Raw genomic sequence first — 19,298 nt, 5'->3', positions numbered from 1 at the left:
TCCAGCATCTTCATTATTCATCCCCATCTCCCTCGGCAATGGCCTTTCTTGCATAAAGACTGCCTGATGTGCAAAACGAAGCCGTGTATATGTTCGACACTTCCATTTCTCTTTCAAACACTTCCTGTTTCTCTCCATTGGCTTCTTGCCTTTCTTCCTTGTCTTTTCAACTCTTCCACTCGCTCATTTACAGGTGAACACCTCTGTCTTTTCGCTGCAGGTGTTGCACTTAACAAAGCAGCACCACTGGAACTTGCAGTTGCACTGCCATACGCGTGTGTACTGGTGGGTGTTGTGGCCTCGGCCACAGCACATCAGGTTGCAGCCGTCCGTGTGAGGAGATGTGTGGTTACACAGGCGCCCTCTCGTTCCTGCGCTCCCCGTCGCAGCGTCTTCCTCGCAATAGTTGGGTGAACGCTCCAAGTAAACCAAGTCTGTGTCGGTGGGTTTTATGTACCCACGGGACTGCTTGAGACGCAAGAAGGAGGGTTGGCGAAAACGCGTGGCTCTCACAGCCTCCACCTCAACCGCAGTGGTATAACGCTCCTTAAGTACGTAGCCGATCTCTCTGAATTTCGGCAAAGTCGTCCAGCAGGTTTTTGTGGTGCATGAGCCGGAGACGCCATGACATTTACATTCCAGCTTCATCCTTTCCTCTAGAACCTGCAGCAGTAGGGGAAAAACACAGTGTTACCAAATGGCATATAAAACACAATGTGTATATATATATATTGTGTGCATTTTTAAAAAAATAAATAAATGTGGTTTATCTGCTTTTTATTTCCTGGTTAAACTCGCATAGTCTTTTACAATGGGCATGACTTCATCAGAGGCCTCTGAATCTGTGGTACGAGTAAATTTGTGCAGCTGATGGGTAAGGGAAATTCTTGACATTTTATTTTGACTGTTTTCAGCAATTTGAACCAAAACCCATTATTCAATACATCCTGAGCAATGTCTCAATGTGCGATGCCAGATATCTGTCAAAACTGAGAGGAAAAAATATGTTTTAGCCAAATCATACCCTGTAATTTTCTCTACCTTCCGAAGGGCCACATCAAAGAATGAGAGAAATGTCCATAATTCTCAAGTCCCCATTTATGTATATGGTTACATTTGAGTTAAAAGCAGAACTATTTGGCTGTTTGATGTGTTACTGATATGTTCAACAGACAGACGTACGTGATGGTTGACATTTACCCGTTTAGTTCAATCTTAATATTCCCCTTCAGTGAGAGGGATTTGAAATTCAGTAGTAATGTTCCTTGTGTTTTTTTCCCACTAACTCTTTAATCTCTCTGTCTAAAAGCAGTGTATCACTATACATGGTTTATATGAACTGAATCACATGAAAAACATGACAATTCTTTAATTTAATATACAGGGGTTGGATAATGAAACTGAAACACCTGGTTTTAGACCACAATAATTTATTAGTATGGTGTAGGGCCTCCTTTTGCAGCCAATAAAGCATCAGTTCGTCTTGGGAATGACAGATACAAGTCCTTCACAGTGGTCCATTATCATGCTTTTAGACGGCCCCACCTTCAGGGTACAATGTTTAAACCATTAGGTGGACGTAGTCCCCAGAATGGTTCGGTAGTCCTTGGCCGTGACAAGCCCATCATGCACAGTAGAGAATGCCATGATATTTCAGCTCAAACCATCACTGATCCTCCACCGTTCCTCACTCTGGGCTGCAACAGTCTGGGTGTTAAGCCTCTTTGGGGCTTCTCCAACACTGTAACTCCCATGGATGTGGGAAAGACAGTGATGGTGGACTCATCAGAGAACAATATATGTTTCACATTGTGAAACGCAGACCAAGATTTGCACTGTTGGCATCAGTGAAACCAATATTTGGCATAGGCACGAGTGACCAAAGGTTTGGCTATAGCAGCCCGACCATGAATATTGACTCTGTGGAGCTCCCGATGAACAGTTTTGGTGGAAACAAGAGAGTCAATGTGGATATTTAATTCTGCAGTGAGTTGGGCAACTGTGGTTTTATGGTTTTTGGATACAATCTGGGTTAGGACATCCCTTTCAGACAGCTTCCTTTTGCATCGACAGTTACTTCTTTTGCATGTGGTTCATCCTTCGTGGTGGTAAGCTGACATTACCCTGGATACCGTAGCTCTCAATACACCACAAAGACTTGCTGTCCTGGTCACAGATGAGCCAGCGAGATGCGCACCAACAATTTGTCCTCTTTTGAACTCTGATATGTCTCCCATTATGTTGTGTGGATTGCAGTATTTCATGTTCAGCGGTGCTATTGCTCTGCTAATTCAACCTTCAAACTCTGCTCTTAGCCTACTGATGGAATGTAAAACCAGTGAAGATTGGCCACCAGGCCACGAATATATAGGCGTGAAATCTCCAATAATATATTGGCCCTGGTTTTTTAGTTTCATTGTCCAACCCCTGTATACTTTGCATACTTTTATGTAACTTTTATTAATACTAGTTTATACAGCTCATTTTCTTTCATACCTTTCTTCCAGCTTCGTTATTGTGCAGGTTCATTAGTCTCCTTGCATTTTTTTTAATCTCTCTGGCATCCACAAAGCGTCTTGAGAACTCCACTCCATATTTGACGTCTGCCGAACAGCCGCCCCATTTCCAGCCCTCCTCCTGGTCATGATAGCCCTGCTTTTCTCTATCACAGCCACAGTGGCTCAGGTTGCCCTGACTACAGGCTGCTGTCACAGCGTGGGCAACACCTGCTGCCGTGATGGCGTAGGTAAATGCAGCCTCCTTGCTACCTAGGAAGAAAATAGTAGAACCTCTGAGATGATTTGACACCACTGACATCCCAAAGTTCATGCTAGTGAGTTTCCTTTGTTTTAGTGCATCTTTGTTTGATTTCTTCTCAACAGTGTAGCTACTGCATCTACCAGCGGGCTCTAACCTCCAATGCGAAGCAGCCATAACACGCCTGACTGTAATTTTTAACCTTAAGAAATGATTAACTGGTTCATTTTTGTTTGATCAGTGATGAAGCTAAACTCTGCAGGGAGGTTCATCTCCAGGAACAGGATTGAGAGCTCCTGATCTCAAGAATGATGTAAGGAGACTAAACTGACCCCTGCTGGTCAGCCTTTATGAAAAGACCACTGAGGTTAGTAGGAATGGACTGACCGCCACAAAGATCTCTATACTGTTGTCTGTTTGTATGGAGACTAATTTTGCATTAATAAATGACCAAATTTAAGACTTTTAATTACAAACAAAATGTTGAATTGGTTTGTCCAATAAGGATTGGGGATGCATTGTTCAAAATGATTTTTCTGAACTGTTTAGGTGTGTAGCTTATGGCTTCACATTGATCTTTGCATTCTTATTAAACCTTTCTTAAAATGCATGAGTTGCCCATGTTTGAGTGTAACAAATCGGCTGCAATATTTATCATTCCCTTTGCATTGTACATAGCTGATAAATTATTTACATTTGTATTTCTTTACATTTGAGGTTAACAATGCCTTTATACAACATTTGCAAATGTAATTTAAAATCTATGATATGCAGACTTTCAATTTTATTCTACTGAAACATCAAAACAAACAAACAAAAAAATCATTAAAAAAATCTCCTACCCTATTTCTCTCTCGCTCTTTTGGTCATTGGTCATTGGGTGTCCATTTATTTATTTATTTAGTGTCCCCCGCCCCCCAAAATCTTTTGTTCATTCAATTTGCATTGTACATGGGCGCCATATTACGAAGAGCTGAAGTATGGTCATTACAGTCAGACCTCATTGCCAGACTTCAGATGAAGACTAATCATCAAGTCTGCCAATAATACCACAATATTTTAGTATTTACCGATTTACATTTACAGTATAAGCAAGAAATAAATATGAAATTGCTGTTGTTCTTTTTTTAAGGATAATATCCCTCTTTAATATATGCTGGCATTGAATCTTAAAAGTAAAAGAAACTGTGATTACCCTCTTCATCCTACAAAATGGAAAGAGACCATTAGCGTTGTGGTTCTTCTCATAGTTAAAGCTGACGTCCTATAACTGATCATCAGGTTTGACTGAGCACAGGATTTTCCTTTATCCAGCCAAGAGACTGAATCTGAATGCTACAAAGACTTTGGATGATTTGATAAGTAATGTGTGCCTGGATCTACAGATGAATTTTAACTACCATTATTCAAATGGATTTTGTGGGAAAACTCAATAGCCTGGCTATTAAATAACCAACAGTTTATGCTAAAATGCATATTTGAACATTCAATCTTGAAAAATACGAAATTCAACTGAAAATAATTTTGGAAGTTATTTTCTTCTATAGTTACAGTGCACCCTGCTTTTTAAATGTTAAATATTTTGGTTAATTCGGTTACGCTTTTGCCATTTTACGATGTTTAAATCAATTTTTCAATCAAAATCAGTGTAGAAAATTTGTAAATATAGTCTGCAGATTCCATACAGGCCTCCATATTGCATATGAAAAACTCTTTTAAACTCAACTTTCCTGCTAGAAATATCAAAAACAATGACTTTTCTTTACATCTCACAAAAGCAATTTGCACAAGAGAACATAAAAAAGCTTCATACACATTAGGACCCACAAACGCACAGCGTAGAGCTCACCACAACCAAGAAACATGCATTTCCTTCAACAAAAGAAATAAGATTATGTTGTGTGGAGCCAACCAACCCCCAAAATAGTGATTGTTACCAGGGCCATTGGATTAAACACAGCCCCGCACCGCACCCTGACCGTAACAAAACATTTTTGATTGATAGGCAATTTATTTGGGAGTGCAATATTAAAAAACCATATTACTGTGTTCTCCTGGTTGAGGTTCTCACAAAGTCACTGGTGCCGTTTGTGGGTGTGTATCTGCATAAATGTTTTGTTGAAAGAGATTTTTTTTTTTAAGTAATTGCGGACAGATTGCATCCACTTTAACCTCTTTTTGTCTCACTTGATTCGCAGGGACACTCTCTTGGAAACTAGTCAGAGCCAAAGCAATAGGCACACACAAAGCACAGCTCACGGGGCTGCACCTACTGACCTACTCTCAGCTCTTGCCCAAAGACGGTCCTCTCGCCAAGGGCAGAGCAGTTCCACCGTCCGTAGCGAAACTGATACTGGCACTCGTTGATGCCCAGCTGAGCGCCCTCTCCAATGACGATGATGGCATCTGGGCGGCTCTGGCAGATGGCACGCTGTCGGGGGGCCAGGCCGGGAATCTTGTTGCAGATGATGTTCGCGCCCAAAGCCACGACTGAAGACAAAGCCCTTTTGGAGAAGATCAGACACATTGATGTCAGCAGCTGATGTAGACCAGGTATTCAAGAAATGGACAGTTCACCCAAAAACGAAAGTTCTGTCATCATTTACTCACTTTATGTCATCCCAAACATGTATGACTTTCTTCTGTGGAACACAAAAGAAGATATTTTGTAAAATATATAATTTTGTTTTTTGTCCATGCAATTAAATCAATGGGTTCCAATGCTGTTTTAAACCCCGTTGACTTTCATTGCATGAACGAAAACAGTCTTTAAAATATTTTTAATTTTTCAGAGAAGAGAGAGCGACATGATGACAAATTTTTCATTTTTGAGTGATTTTATTTTCTTGGTAAGTGGACTGCTCAAAACTATTTAAGATTGCTTAGTGCTTTTACGTGCAAGTGTGGAACTGAAATTGATTTAAATGAGATGGGGGTCCCAAATACTGTCTAAAAAGGTTAACGGGCCAACCGTACACTATACTCTACAGACAAAGACCATATATAACAATGCGATCACAGCCCAATTAAAGTGAAACTAAAACACATAACTTGGATTACACTTGTAAATCAAGCCATCTGTTCTTCAACAAAGTTCACCACAGTGTTAGTCAATTGAGTAACTTTTAACACAGATGAACACAATCCAGACATATATTGACCTATTTTAAACTGTTTCGGCCATATTGGAAGATGCTAGAACCAACGATGAAGTCCTATTTTAGAGCAGACCAACTAATGTCCTGGTTTAAATCAGGAATAGGTACATTTGAGCTTGAGATGAGCTACCAAACCTAGAGTGTCCATTCATCAGTCATAATAACAGCTTAGCATTCTTGTTCTTGCAACAAGAATGTTATTTAATAACATCTGAATACAGGGAAACTTTTTAATGGCATGCAGCATATCTCTTTTATCAAAAGCATTTTTTTTTTACACTTTGTAACATTTGTTATTTTTTAAGTAAAGTTACATTGATCTGGTCTAAGGAAAATCCACAAATATTTAAGGCTCTAAATAGTCAATAGGCCACCAAATGAAAATAAGAAAGTTAACTGGGAATCCGAGAACAAAATGTGAATTGTAACTCAAAGCTTTAAATAATAATGACCACTTCTGAAACAGCGACCAGAATCTATTTAAAGTACACTTATGATCCACACATACGTTTGAAATGTGTGGCTCAGTAATTTCTCCACAGACTGAACTTTAGTGCAAATAAAAAGTTCAGTCTTTTCCAGCGAGACACACATCTCACCCTCTGCTTTTTTTTTTTTTCCAAATGCGGTTTTCCAATTACAAGCATTTGAGATCAGAACATGATGTTGTAATGAGTAAAACATTGTCCTTATGCTCTCACAGCAAATGAATGAAAGGTAATCTCATCAATTTTGAGTGAATGAACTGGTTTATACTGAGATATGACTAGTATAGCCTATAATGATTGGTATATAGCTGTAAATTAACAATTTATAATATGTTATTCTTAATTCATCTGCTTATTTCAATAATTATATTTAAAGCAGTGTGAGAGGAATTTTGGTGCCTGTATATTTTACAGTTTATAACAATATATGTCATAACTCATTATGTTAATATATCAACCTACTTGAACTACTAAAATCTGCTTAATCTTAAATAAACAGCTAATAATGCAGAAGGTAAACCAGAAGGCACATAATGAATTAAAGTTAATCAAGTATAGGCACAATGTTACACAAACACAAAACAAATGCAGTTAAACATAGGCTAACTATAATGTGCATAACTGATAACAAAAAATAATAACTGCTTAAAAGATGATACAGTTTTTTACTTAAAAACACACGTAAATTAGCCTATTGGTTAAAAAAAAGCAGTAAAATTACATTGCCTATAGTTTTTCACCCATAAACAGGTTTTACTGTAGCATTTTTAATTCATTTTTCTTTTAAATGACTTACATTTTTACAGTAAATGGTGTCTGATACATTGTCTTTTTAAATAAATAATATAACACTTACGATCCAATCAGCAGCATTGTACTTCAAGCACACTTTCCTTTGAACTATCAGTGACTCAGATGCAATTAAAGCACATGCACATGCTCAGTCTCCTCGTGTAACACAGCAGGTGCACTAAATAATATCACCTCCAACATATTATTGGTTTGCGCTCTTAAAATTCATGCATATCCAGATGACTGTCTAATTTTGCAATGCAATAACGATAGAGCTCTTTAACTTCGTTTTAATTGTCCCCAGCTGCTGACTGTGTTGCCAGATCGCCACAAGATCTTAAAGGTGAGAAGAAAAAAAAAATAAAAAAAAAATCAGTTGTTCAAACCTACAGGTAGCTGCCGCTGGTGAGGATGAGGAAGATCTGGGGGTAGTAGACTGACAGCAATGCACCGCAGGATGAGATGCTGCGCATGGTGACATTGAAGAGAGCGCGTGGAGAAAGCGAACTTCTGAAGTTTTGTCGTGACGTTACGCTGCTGCTCGGCGCGCCGCGGTCCGTGCGTGAGCTGCGGGCGCGGAGACACGATCCGTCATCTCCTGCGCGATAGGGGCTAATTCAGAGTGTGTTCCCCGCCGCGGGCTGACGGCTGATTTTAGGGATTTCGGGTCTTGTGTCGGTGCTTTGCCATTGGCAGAGGGGGGGACACTCCAGTCCGCCCACCTTTACGGGCACGGTTGAGTGACATCTCCGCCTTTTTGTGATATATTGCGCTTAATTTCGAAGATATTGATTAGGAATGCGCAGGAATCTGGTTTGAAATCATTTCTTTTATTAATATTAATAATATTCACATCATGGTCTATTGGGGAGACCTTGTTTAAAACTAGCAAGGAAGTGAAAACTCAGGATTTATAAAGTGTTGTGCTTTGGCCGACAACAATTCCGTTTAGTAAATGATGCATGCAGCTTCTCTCATCGCTGTAGATGGCAGGCATGAGTCACCATTAGAAGCTATATGGGTGCGAATTATGAGGGAGTTTGAGAAGGTCTGATCCTAATTAAGATTTGTGCTTTCTCAACTGAAGTAAACATTCAAAAGTATTTATTCTTTTTACGTGTTAAGTATATTTCAAAGGGTTTGAAAAAACATTCGTTCGGCTGAGGAGGTAATAGCAACAGAACATCGTATCAGACGGTATATCGTCAAAACATAAGTAACGTTAGCCTATGTGATTATATATCGCTTTATTACACACTTACCTATCACATTAAGTGTTTAAGACATTGCTAATAGTGCCAAAACAGTTCTGTTGCGTGAGACGAAGCTTACTGTCAAGAAATTGCCTTCATGTTGATTATTTCATTGAAAAGTCATTGAATATTTTGCAGACTGTATAATGATCTGACAAGTTACAGCCTCTTTTGGAAAAGCCAGCTTAAATGATTAGTTCATAAAGGCCTTCTGAAAGGAAACGACGCGTTTATGTAAGAAAAATATCCATATTTAACAAGTTACAATCTAAAATATCTAACTTCCGCCAGAGCGCCTTCCGTATTCAACTTAGGAAGAAAGTGTAACTGATGTCGCGTCAGTTACACTTTTTTCGTAAGTTGAATACACAAAGCGTAGGACATAGTGTAAACGTTTTGAACTGCGAGAGGCATTACACTGTGGAAGGCGGTCTGGAGGAAGCTAGATATTTTACTTTAACTTGTTAAATATGGATATTTTTCATACACGCATGCATCGTTTCGCTTCAGAAGGCCTTTATTAACCCCCGCAGCCGTGTGGAGTACGTTCTGCTTTGGATGGATGCACTTTCTTCAGCTTCATACTCGTTGGTCCCGTTCACTGCCATTATAAAGCTTAGACGCATCAGGATATTTATTAATATATCTCCAATTGTGTTCATCAGAAAGAAGGAGGTCAAATACACCTAGGATGACTTGAGGATGAGTAAAGCTTGGGGTAATTTTCATTTCAAAGTTAACTAAACCTTTAAGATGGTATGGATTTTAGGTGGTCTAAGATGCTCATTAGCTGGTCATTAAGTAGCTATGTTGCAAAACAAAAACATCCTGACCAGCTGGTAGTTGGTTTGTTGTTGGTCCAAGATTATTTACCAGCAAAAGAAGATATTATTTTTTCAGTTATTTCTTTTGTTTCACAGAACAAAGATACAGGCTTGGAACAATATGAAGGTAAGTGATGACAGAATTTTCATTTTTGGGTGGACTATCCATTTAATAACTACATTATAACAAAAATCACTTTTGCTTAATACCATTCCTTCTTTTAATTTATGTATCATCTACAACTTTTCTTTCACATAAAATCAAACATTCAGATCTTGCAAACAACATCAACAACAATAAATAGACAAAAGATTTCGATTCCCATCCATGCACCATTCAGAATGAAATCCTGCTCCCTCTAGTGGTAGTTGGTAAATGTGTGTTGTGCTCTCAGACAACATAATCAGTGGAGGAGCTTAGTAATCAGCCCTGTGCAAAAAGTAAATAAATAAATACACAGAGAAGGCATATAAAAACAGCACATGCATTCTGTCATAATGGAAAACATCAGCAAGTCAAAAGCTGTTGGGTGATGGGAGCTGATTGATGAAGGAAAGCAAACAAATTTACTATCTCTTGTAAAGATGCTCTCTGCAAACATGAGCTTGTTTGCTCTAAGGCAGGGAAGGTTGAACAGGATAGAAGGTGGAGAATTAGCTATGCCGTATCATAAGCTTCAAAGGGTGGGCATGTTTATGAGCCTGTTTCTTTCACTAGTGCAGAGATCAAAGTGCACAGCCAGATTTTCTGCTTCTGTTTGTGTTTGATGGTTGCAGTGGAGCCTGTGCTAATGGGATGGCAACTTTCAGAATGCTGTATAGTTTATTCTTCATTCAGTTACCATTATGTATGTCGCTGTGGATTTCAGTCCTGAAATAAATTGCTTATTGCTGCTGGGTGCAATATGCTTGCAGTTGACTTTTTTTGATGATTTGCAAGACCTTGTTATGCATGTTGCTTTAGGTACAACCTCCAGCTCAGGCAACCTTTAAGTCTGACATAGAGTTTGATTAAACAAATGTGGCTATATTTGAGAAAAATGATGTTGGAGACAATGCATTATAAGAATATAAGTCCCTTTTACTACCTGTATGAAATCTTCAATGGTAGCACAATTTACACTTGAAACATCCTATTTTCCATGGTAAAGGAAATGCTAATCCTTTCTGAGTTTTTTTTGTTTCAGTTATGTCCATGTACTATGCAAAAGAAATGGCTGACATCTTGCACAGAATTGAAATATTCTATTCAAACCCATGTTCCAGGCCACTTGTAAATAAGGGCCATATCCCTATACAAATTTGCAGCCAAGCAAAAATTTTGGATGATATTCTCTTAGGCTGGTGAAAAATAGAAATAAATTAAAAAAGAATCAAAGGGAGGAACCAAATGGGAAGAAAAAAATCCCATCAGATGCTTTTGTTAGCGTTTTGACCACAGAACTCTCTTGCCAAAACTGCACTTTAGCTGTGCTCTTATAGTTTGGAAGGTTGCACAATGGAATCTGTTTCTTTTCATTTACTTCATCAAGATTGTAGGGGAAAAGAGGACAATTTTCCTTGTCTTGGGGGAATATCGTTGTCTCATTGCATTTTGTCAGTGACCGTTTGCTTGGGAGCCCCTTAAAAATGCCTGGAGAAACGGAAAAGGCTTGTTTAGCACTCTTGTTCTGTAGTACAAGGAAAGGAAAGTGGACATCTATACACCCTGCCTCCCTTCAGGGCTGTTGGGTTTCAGTTCTTCATCTGCAATTACTTTCTGCATAGGTTTTTTTTCTCTGTTGCACCCTGTGACATCTCCGAGTCCAAGTGCGTGCGATCAACAAGTTGGTAAATCGCAGTTGAATTCGATCACATGATTATGATGCTCGGCTAAATCCCCAGAGCTGACAAAGGAAAATTGTAAACACGTGTACAGAGATGTTTTAGAGCCATGTCTTCCCAATTACAGTCCATATTTAAAGAAAAAAAAGAAAGAAAAAAGATGCAAGCAAAAGAAGAAAAAAAATGCATATTTTCATTAATGTGTTGCTTATAAATGTCTGTGTAAATCACACAATTTCCTATAAGTTATTCCAGAATTTATTCTTTTTTATTATTATTCTCACTCAAAACATAAACCAGATGCTGGTACGTCTACCCACAAACAGATGCAGAAACAGCTGGCGTAGTGACAGTGTAGTTTAATAGGTACTCACTGTCAGCATATTGTGTTCCTTTCATTAATAAATAAATAAAAAAATAAACTGCTTTATTTTTATAATTATATATTTTCGAATAATCCCCAAATTGTGCCTATATTATATTATAACTTAAAAAAAACAAACAACAACAACAAAAAAAAAAACATTTTATTCATTTGCTTGAAAAAGTTACCATTAAAAAATCTAATTTGAGGATTAAATGAAAGTGCAATATTCAAACGTACCAGTAGAGGGAGGCAGAGCTCCACAAAATAATCCCCTAAACTGCCTGTTTTCAGACCAGGCTTCCACCCATCAATGGTGTAAGGGTATCCACTGTCTGTCCCCCATCACGGTAAAAACTCCCCACTTTAGGTTTAGCATAGGCGTAACCTACCCACCTCCCCCCACATCCTCGTTCAGAGCAGTTTCTATGAACCTCCACAAGGGGGCTCTACTCGACTGCCTCTTCGCAAAAGATGAAGAACTGTGCTGCCGCCCAGAATGAGAACTGCACCTCGCTGCTCCCGCCATCTTGTATCCCGCCCTCCGAAGTATAAACTTATACACTGTCGATTAAAGCTGAATCAAGACCGCCTGGCTCTTACCCAAAGCCCGCCATTTTTTAGAATAGGTCAGAAAAATCACATCGCATGAGGCATTCAAACAGCTTTCATTGTCTACAAATGTGGCAAGATCTTGTCATATTTATTGTCATATTATGGCTTGAGATTAAATTTTGCAAAGGATGTTGTAGTATTGTGTTATTAAAAAACTGTTAGTGATGTGTAGCACATCATTTTGTGGTAGCGATGCATATAAATGTAATGTCTAAACTACTGCAGGGACCTTTGGTTTAAGGGTCAAAGGGCAAAAAAAAAAAGTTTGACCTTGGATGTTTTTGGACTGGATGTCATTATTATTCACAGCAACAACAACAATAATAATAAAAAATATATATATGTATGTGTGTGTGAGATGAACAAAATACTTCTGAAAGAACAAGAGATCTAGAGAAAGACAGCTGAGCACTGGGATTTTCCAATCTTCAATCTTTCATGCCTTTTTTCCCCCTCACTGTATTAGTGCTGACCTGGTTGATGGGGTCTGTGTGTAATCACACGGGTGGACTGAAGGGTCACCTAAATGACTAATTGACTTCTAATGAAGGTTCTTTCCCGATTCCACAATGCAAGTGCTTGTGAATGTAGGATGAGGTAGAAATAAGCCACAGGTCAGTGCAGAGAATGAAAGCGAGGGATGGAGAGAGAAGGAAAGCTGGAAAGATTGTATGGCTAAAAAAAAGAGGGCTTGTCTTTTTGGTACCCATGTGATGAATGCCTGTTGGGACAACAGATGTGTGGTGATGTCATTTAGTGTGTGTGTGAGTGTACGGGGAGGAGCAATAGCAAAGTGCACTCAATTCTCTGGTCTGTAGTGAAATTTTCGGTCGTTCCTGTTAAAAAGACTAAGCTAGACATAAATTTCCATGCTAGTCTAAGCTGGTTTATGCCGATCTGGAACTGGTGGACATAAAATCAGAATTGAAAAGCCTGAAGGAGACACCAGCATCCAAAACATGGCAGAATTTTAACCCCTTGTTTTAGTTTTAAGGTCTGTACTTGAGATTAAGCACTACAGGGGTCTTATGACTCCTTTCCACCGAGCGGTACAGTACAGTACAGTATGATTACCGGGTGTGGTGAAAATTTGTGTCCCCCAGGAATCAGGTCTCCTTTCCCTGGGGGGACACCGGCTTGCGTTTCCACCGCCAACAGTACCCTTACTTGATAGGCGTGGTGTATGCCGGAAAGTAGCGATCGACGCCATTCTCGTGCAAAGAAGAAAGCAACACAGTAAACAACAATGTAGGACATACAGCAGATCTTGTTCTCGCTTCTCAGCATGTGGCTGTTTGTCACAAGACAAGCTTTGAACCGACATTGTGTTGCAACTGTATATTTAAAAAATGGCGCCTCTTGTTTTGTCATTCCCCTTGTAGCACACGCAAGTGACGATTCTCTGTCAACCAATCAACGTTCTGCATCGAGTCTAGCTCCACTCTTTAGGTACCGGACTACTGTGCCTGGTACCCCAGTGGACGGGTCCTAAAAAAGTGGTACGTTACGGTTCGGGATTTTGGTACCATTCACAACTTCCGATAATGGAAACTGACATAATTGCATACCGCATTGCTCAGTGGAAACAAGCCATTATTGTTGAAAGAGTTCATCTTTTACCTTTCTGTACCCTGCCGCCACCGCCCAGCCACCTTGTACAAAACCCCTATCTCACTATAACAGGCCACTGAACTAAAGGTTTCTGATTTAATTGTGGTTGCAATGTTAAACTTTTGCCTCTGTCTTCTGACTCTCTGTGAGAGGCATAAGAAGTCAATTGTTCTAGCGGTATGCCGTGACAATAGCTGTTTGTCATCATGTGGAGCCAGAGAGAGACGGGGCAGCACACACAGTAACTTCACTACACCGCTGCCAGTGCTAGGCTTTCCAGGCAGGGTCACACCAAGGTCAAAGTACCCGCGATCACACCATGTTGTGCGTCAATTACGCCAATAAGATCACCTTTTTCTCGTTGGCAATTTTAATCCATTCACCAATTCAGTTCCTCCCATTTGATAATTAGTTATTTTTATTGACAAAAAAGTGTGTAGTGCATTTGTTTCATTCCAAGAATTGCATAGTATTAAGATGGGAGCCGAATACCAGCTGTCAGGCTGACTGTGGGAACCTTCAGAGGTCGCCACTTTAAAACTCAATATTTTAACCGAATCCTTGGTTTTCCACATTTTAATCTATAGATTTCTCATTTCTTTTAAAATGAAGGTCTCTAGGGCAATCGTGCACATATGAACAAATCCTTGCTTTTGGAGCCTCAAAGCTCACGGTTTAGTGATATGTGTCTTAAACGTGTGATTTCTCTAGCACAGATTAAACCTAATCTCAGAATAAAAGGGATTTTCTATGGAGAATCACTGTTGATAATGCAGTTTAGTATAGGACTAAGGTTAATCTGTTTCTGGGAACTGGACCAAGATGATGCAAATATGAACTAATTCTTAACTGTTTCATGTGATTATATTGCTTGGTGTGCAGAATAAGCAGCTGTAAAAGAAACATCTTTGGGGCGCTTGTCAAGTCGAAGAGAGACTGAGGGATTCTATACTTTTTAAGAGCTGAACCAACAGCATATCAAAGCTCCAACAGCAGAAGAAATCACTCTTAATGTAAAGTGATACACACAGCTGTCGGCCTTAACTGGGCTCACTGCTTTTCACTTAACCTCAGACAAAGAGGCCATGCCGAGCTAGTAGTCAAATTTTATACTCCGGGCTCTTGATTTACTGTGAAGAAATGGGTGTCAGCATCAAGAATATGTCAAGGATGTTATCTGGTTTTGTGATAAAGCCATAGGTGTGCTCTGGGTTTTATCGTTCTCTTGTTGCCTCGAGACTGTGACCCCTGTCTGAGGACATGGCTCGTTTCTCGGTAATCATTCACTTGTAGCCTTGGGTTGCGGGGCTGTGACAGGCATTGTCTTGACTCTTGAAAACAAAGTAAAGATATCTAAAAGACCTGCATTACTGAAACCCCAGGCATGTGTTTTAGTAACATGTGTTCCAAAACCAATGATTCAGCAACAATTTAGTACTTGGTATGTACAACAGCATTCAAAAGTTTTGTGTTGATACTGTAATATTTTTGTCATTTATGCTCACCAAGGATTTATTTTATTAGAAATACAGTAATATTGTGAAATATATTTTTTTTATTTAAAATAACTGTTTTTGGTTCTAATATATTTTTAAAATGTATTTAATATAAATATATTTTATATTATTTTCCTGTGATGGCAAATCTGAATTTTTCAGCAGCCATTACTCAATATGATCGATCTGTTGTGCTGCTTAATATTTTTTGTGGGATTTTTTTTTCTCCAAGATTCTTTGATGAATAGAAAGTTCAAAAGAACAGTTTTTATTTAAAATAGAAATCGTTGGTAACATAATAAATGTCTTTACCTGTTACTTAATATATTACCTGTTATTTAATGCATCCTTGCTGAATAAAAGTATTAATTTCTTTAAAAAATACTGACTCCAGACTTTTAAAGCTAGATGAATAAATAAAAACAAAAAAGTAGGAAAGAAATTCAAAGTTTGTAGATAGATCCAACAAAACAGTGGGGAAAAAAATATTTCAACAGCTACAGAAAGAAAGATTTGATATTCAAGGTAATCATTGCTCTATAATAGTAATAATTAGACAGATATAAAAAAAAATCAAGATGGATGGATGGCTAGACAGACAGACAGACAGATAGAGTGATAGATGATAGGAGAGACAGACATACATATAGATAGATAGATAGATAGAAGTTGTACATGTTTCATTCAGTGGCAATGGCATCATTTTAGACATTCAATCCTTTCTCTTTATTTTGTTTAAATAATCACAATATAATTCTGGAACTATAAAATAAATTTGTTGTTTGTTCTCGTAATGGCGAGACACTGGCAGAGTGCAAGTCTTGTGGGTGTGGCACTGCAGCGTGCCCATGGACGCCGGTCGTAGAGGGAGGTAGGGGGCTGTTGCAGCATGCCTTTCTCTCTCCCACTCTCTCTCAGCGTCCCGCCCCCTTTGCCACTGCCATCTCTTGGCTTTCCCAGAATGCCCTCTGTCTGAGAGCACTGGCCTGAAATAAAACTATGAGGGCCTGCGCGGAGAGAATGGGAGCTTTGTCTCAGCTGCCATTTACACTGTCTGGGGGCATAGAGACAGAACTCAAAGAGAGTGTCTGATTGCAAATTAGCACAGCCCAGGGCTCAATGCTCCATGCACTCATACACACTCACGCACTGGCGGTGTGAGGCGTGGAGAAAGTTCTGCATTAAGCACCGCTGAAGATCATTACGCCCTTTCGTTCTATTGAATAGTGCCACATTTCAGTCAGGGGCACAAAAAATAATTAGCAGCAGGCTTCTCTTGAGCTGACTTGCGTATGACCAAAGCATTTGGGCTTGTTTAGTATGCAAGTGATGCCGGGTCTGAATTTGTGATTAGCTGAAAGACAAAAGATGCAGCCGGTGCACTGCAGGAGCGACGTCTCTACATCAGCGGGCTCCGCAAGTGGGCCTCTCGCTGCGTTTCAGTGTGATTGACATGCGTCAGAGAGGATCGCATGCGATTTGTTACATGATGACTCTATTTGCCGTGAGAATTCAGCGTCTTTATCTTATAAATGCAAATGTAATCATTTTGAATCGTTTGACCTAAATGTGCCCTGGCCAACTGTTTTCAAGGTAACCGGCTGCCTGAGGAAGCAATATAACCGGCACAAGGCCGTAAAGGTTGTGTGTATTAAATTTCATATAATCAAATCTTCCCTTGACTTTCTGGTTTACAAATGTGGAGCACTTGCTGGCATTAATGTCTGCTCTTTTTTTGTTGTATTTATTTATTTAATTTGAGAGGCATGTAATGCTGGAGACTAAAGTGGTTCAATAATAAGTTTCATGTAAACATGTGATGCCATGTGAACTCAACAACCCTTTCAAAATAATCTGCTTGCCACCATCTCCTGTTAATTCCCACGAGGCCACTTTGTGTAGGACATAAACACACGCGCGTTCACACATAGGACACAATTCGGCCCTTTAATCTGATTAGCTGTGTCTGTATGGATGAACCTGTGGGTTCATTGAGTGTGTTCCTCTACTTCTACTTTAACCACTTGCAGAGTGGTGAAGCAATGACACCAGTATTCATAGGGAAAGTAATCTGATTTTTGGACCCAGAGGGGAAAAATGCAAGGTAATTAGTTCTTAAATACATTTTAGCAATCATATCTGACAACACCATCCTGTATGAGAAGTAATATTTTCCTTAAGTGTTAATAAGATGATAGTTATTTGATAAATTATGTCAGTACTATTCCTTTTTTTTTTTTAACCTACATTTCTTTCAAAAAGGAAAAATAACTAAGTAAGGGTGTGTGTAATCAAAGCTTTTATGTGATTTCTTTTTCATCTTTGTAATTTATTTGAACCCCCCCCCCCCCCCCAAAAAAAAGAAGAAAAAGTAAACAAATTATTTATTCGGTCTTCTGCCCATTTTATTGCAAAAATATTGTCTTGTTTGAAAAAACTTTTATCTGTATCTGACAGATAAAATAGTATTCTGCCTGTTTTAAGTGGCTTTGTAAAATATTTTCTTATGAGCAGGTATTGAGTTTAAAAATACATTTGTGAAATTATTATTCCTGACTGTGGGCCATAAATACAGCAGACTTGACTTAAAAAGTAAAAAAAATCTAACTAATGGTCTTTGAGAGCCAATAATAAGGGTAAGTTAGAATATTAAATGTCATCTAAAAGGTTATTTCCTTAACAGTTTACAGCGTTGTAAATTAAAGTTGTTTTATGTAGGTATATTTAACACATTCTTTAAGTATACTGAACATCCAGACAAAAATTCTTATTAATGTTGCAATTTAGCCTGAAATTATATTAAAAATAAGGACTGTATGAATGCATGACTCACATCACACATTGTTAGCAAAAAACAGATGAAAATGCCCTTGATAGCACACACACACACACAGGTTTAACATCAAATCACCTGATACCCCGAAGCCCTTCTGACTCAACCCATTTAATCCCCCCTGCCCCCATTTGTGATTAAAAAAAAAATAATAATAATAACTTTTTAAAAAATTACATTGACCAAAGATTACTTTTACAGAATTGTCAAATTTCTATAAATTAAAGTGCTATGGCTGGTGTATATACTAGTCACATGATCAGAGCTGTTTTATGCTAGTTTGCCCTTCTGAAAGTATGTGTTAAAGCTCTAATAAAACATGTGTTACTACAGATACATCTACCACAATTCATACATATAATATTTCAAGGGTCTATTGTTCTCATATGTCTCATATAAATCATCATAATAAACATGCAAATATGTCTGTGGTCATATGTTTTACAACTGACTGAGATGGCAGACTTCCTCTTTTTATTGAAGTATTGTCACATTAAATTAAACAATGTAAAAGTAAAAGTTAAAAAAAAAATCCCATATTATTATCAACATAGTTGCCTGATAATAAAAAAAAGATGATAATAATAATAATAATAATAATAATAATAAATTGTTACTTTGAAAATAAATACTTTGAAAATTGAGCAACTGTTTACAGAAACAATAACTAGAAAAAAAGCTAAACTGTTTTAAACCTTTTTTCCTTTTAGAAAATGCATGTAGTTTATTTCTTGTACTATTGCTTAGCTGGGCCCGGGACCATTTTGGGATTAAACAGGTTAAACGACGGATTACAAGACCCAGGACACCTAAAAAACATTTATGAAAAACTTTACCCGCCTTTAAAAATATTTCATATCGAGGCATTTGTACTAAATTGTGCGTACAATATATTTTTTACTGTAACTACAAACATCGGTAAGGCAACATGTAACGTTAGTTATTTATTTTAGGGATCAGCAAATGACCAAATATAATTCCTAAAATATCAAAAATCATGGATGTTCCTGAACCACACTTTTATTTACTGTACTTTTATTTACCTACAGTTTTTCTTTTTCTAAGATCAAGCACAACAAGCTCCTCAAGTCCAAACTTTTACCTCAGATTTGTCGTCGGTTTGAAAACGGACTGCATATTCGTCGAGCTGTTAGTCTCTGAGGTAAATCTGCCGAACGGGTCGACCTCGAAACGGCCCGTTAATTTTTTTTTTTTTTTTTTTTTTTTTAAAGAAGCCCACAGCCACCATCATTATATATCCAATGTGAATAAAAGTAAACAGT

General features: G+C 38.3%; 1 protein-coding gene across 3 annotated transcripts; it reads right to left on the bottom strand.

Moving 5' to 3' along the window:
* Positions 1–19,293, bottom strand: wnt7ba (wingless-type MMTV integration site family, member 7Ba). Of its 3 annotated transcripts, none has more exons than XM_048154871.1 (4): positions 19,118–19,293; positions 5,035–5,261; positions 2,497–2,768; positions 1–663 (listed from the first exon to the last, which is right to left on the bottom strand). In XM_048154871.1, the coding sequence occupies exons 1-4, from the start codon at positions 19,150–19,152 to the stop codon at positions 184–186; spliced, it is 1,014 nt and encodes a 337-aa protein (XP_048010828.1). In that variant the 5' UTR covers positions 19,153–19,293; the 3' UTR covers positions 1–183. The 3 variants fall into 3 exon arrangements, with proteins under 3 accessions (XP_048010828.1, XP_048010827.1, XP_048010829.1); XM_048154870.1 differs by lacking the exon at positions 19,118–19,293 and adding an exon at positions 7,586–8,905; XM_048154872.1 differs by lacking the exon at positions 19,118–19,293 and adding an exon at positions 7,260–7,571.
* Positions 19,294–19,298: the final 5 nt, after the last annotated feature.

This window comes from Megalobrama amblycephala, linkage group LG14 (genome assembly GCF_018812025.1).
Source record: "Megalobrama amblycephala isolate DHTTF-2021 linkage group LG14, ASM1881202v1, whole genome shotgun sequence".
NCBI classification, from domain to species: Eukaryota; Metazoa; Chordata; class Actinopteri; order Cypriniformes; family Xenocyprididae; genus Megalobrama; species Megalobrama amblycephala.
The sequence above is the reverse complement of the archived record's forward strand: the minus strand, read 5'-3'. Positions and strand labels throughout refer to the sequence as shown.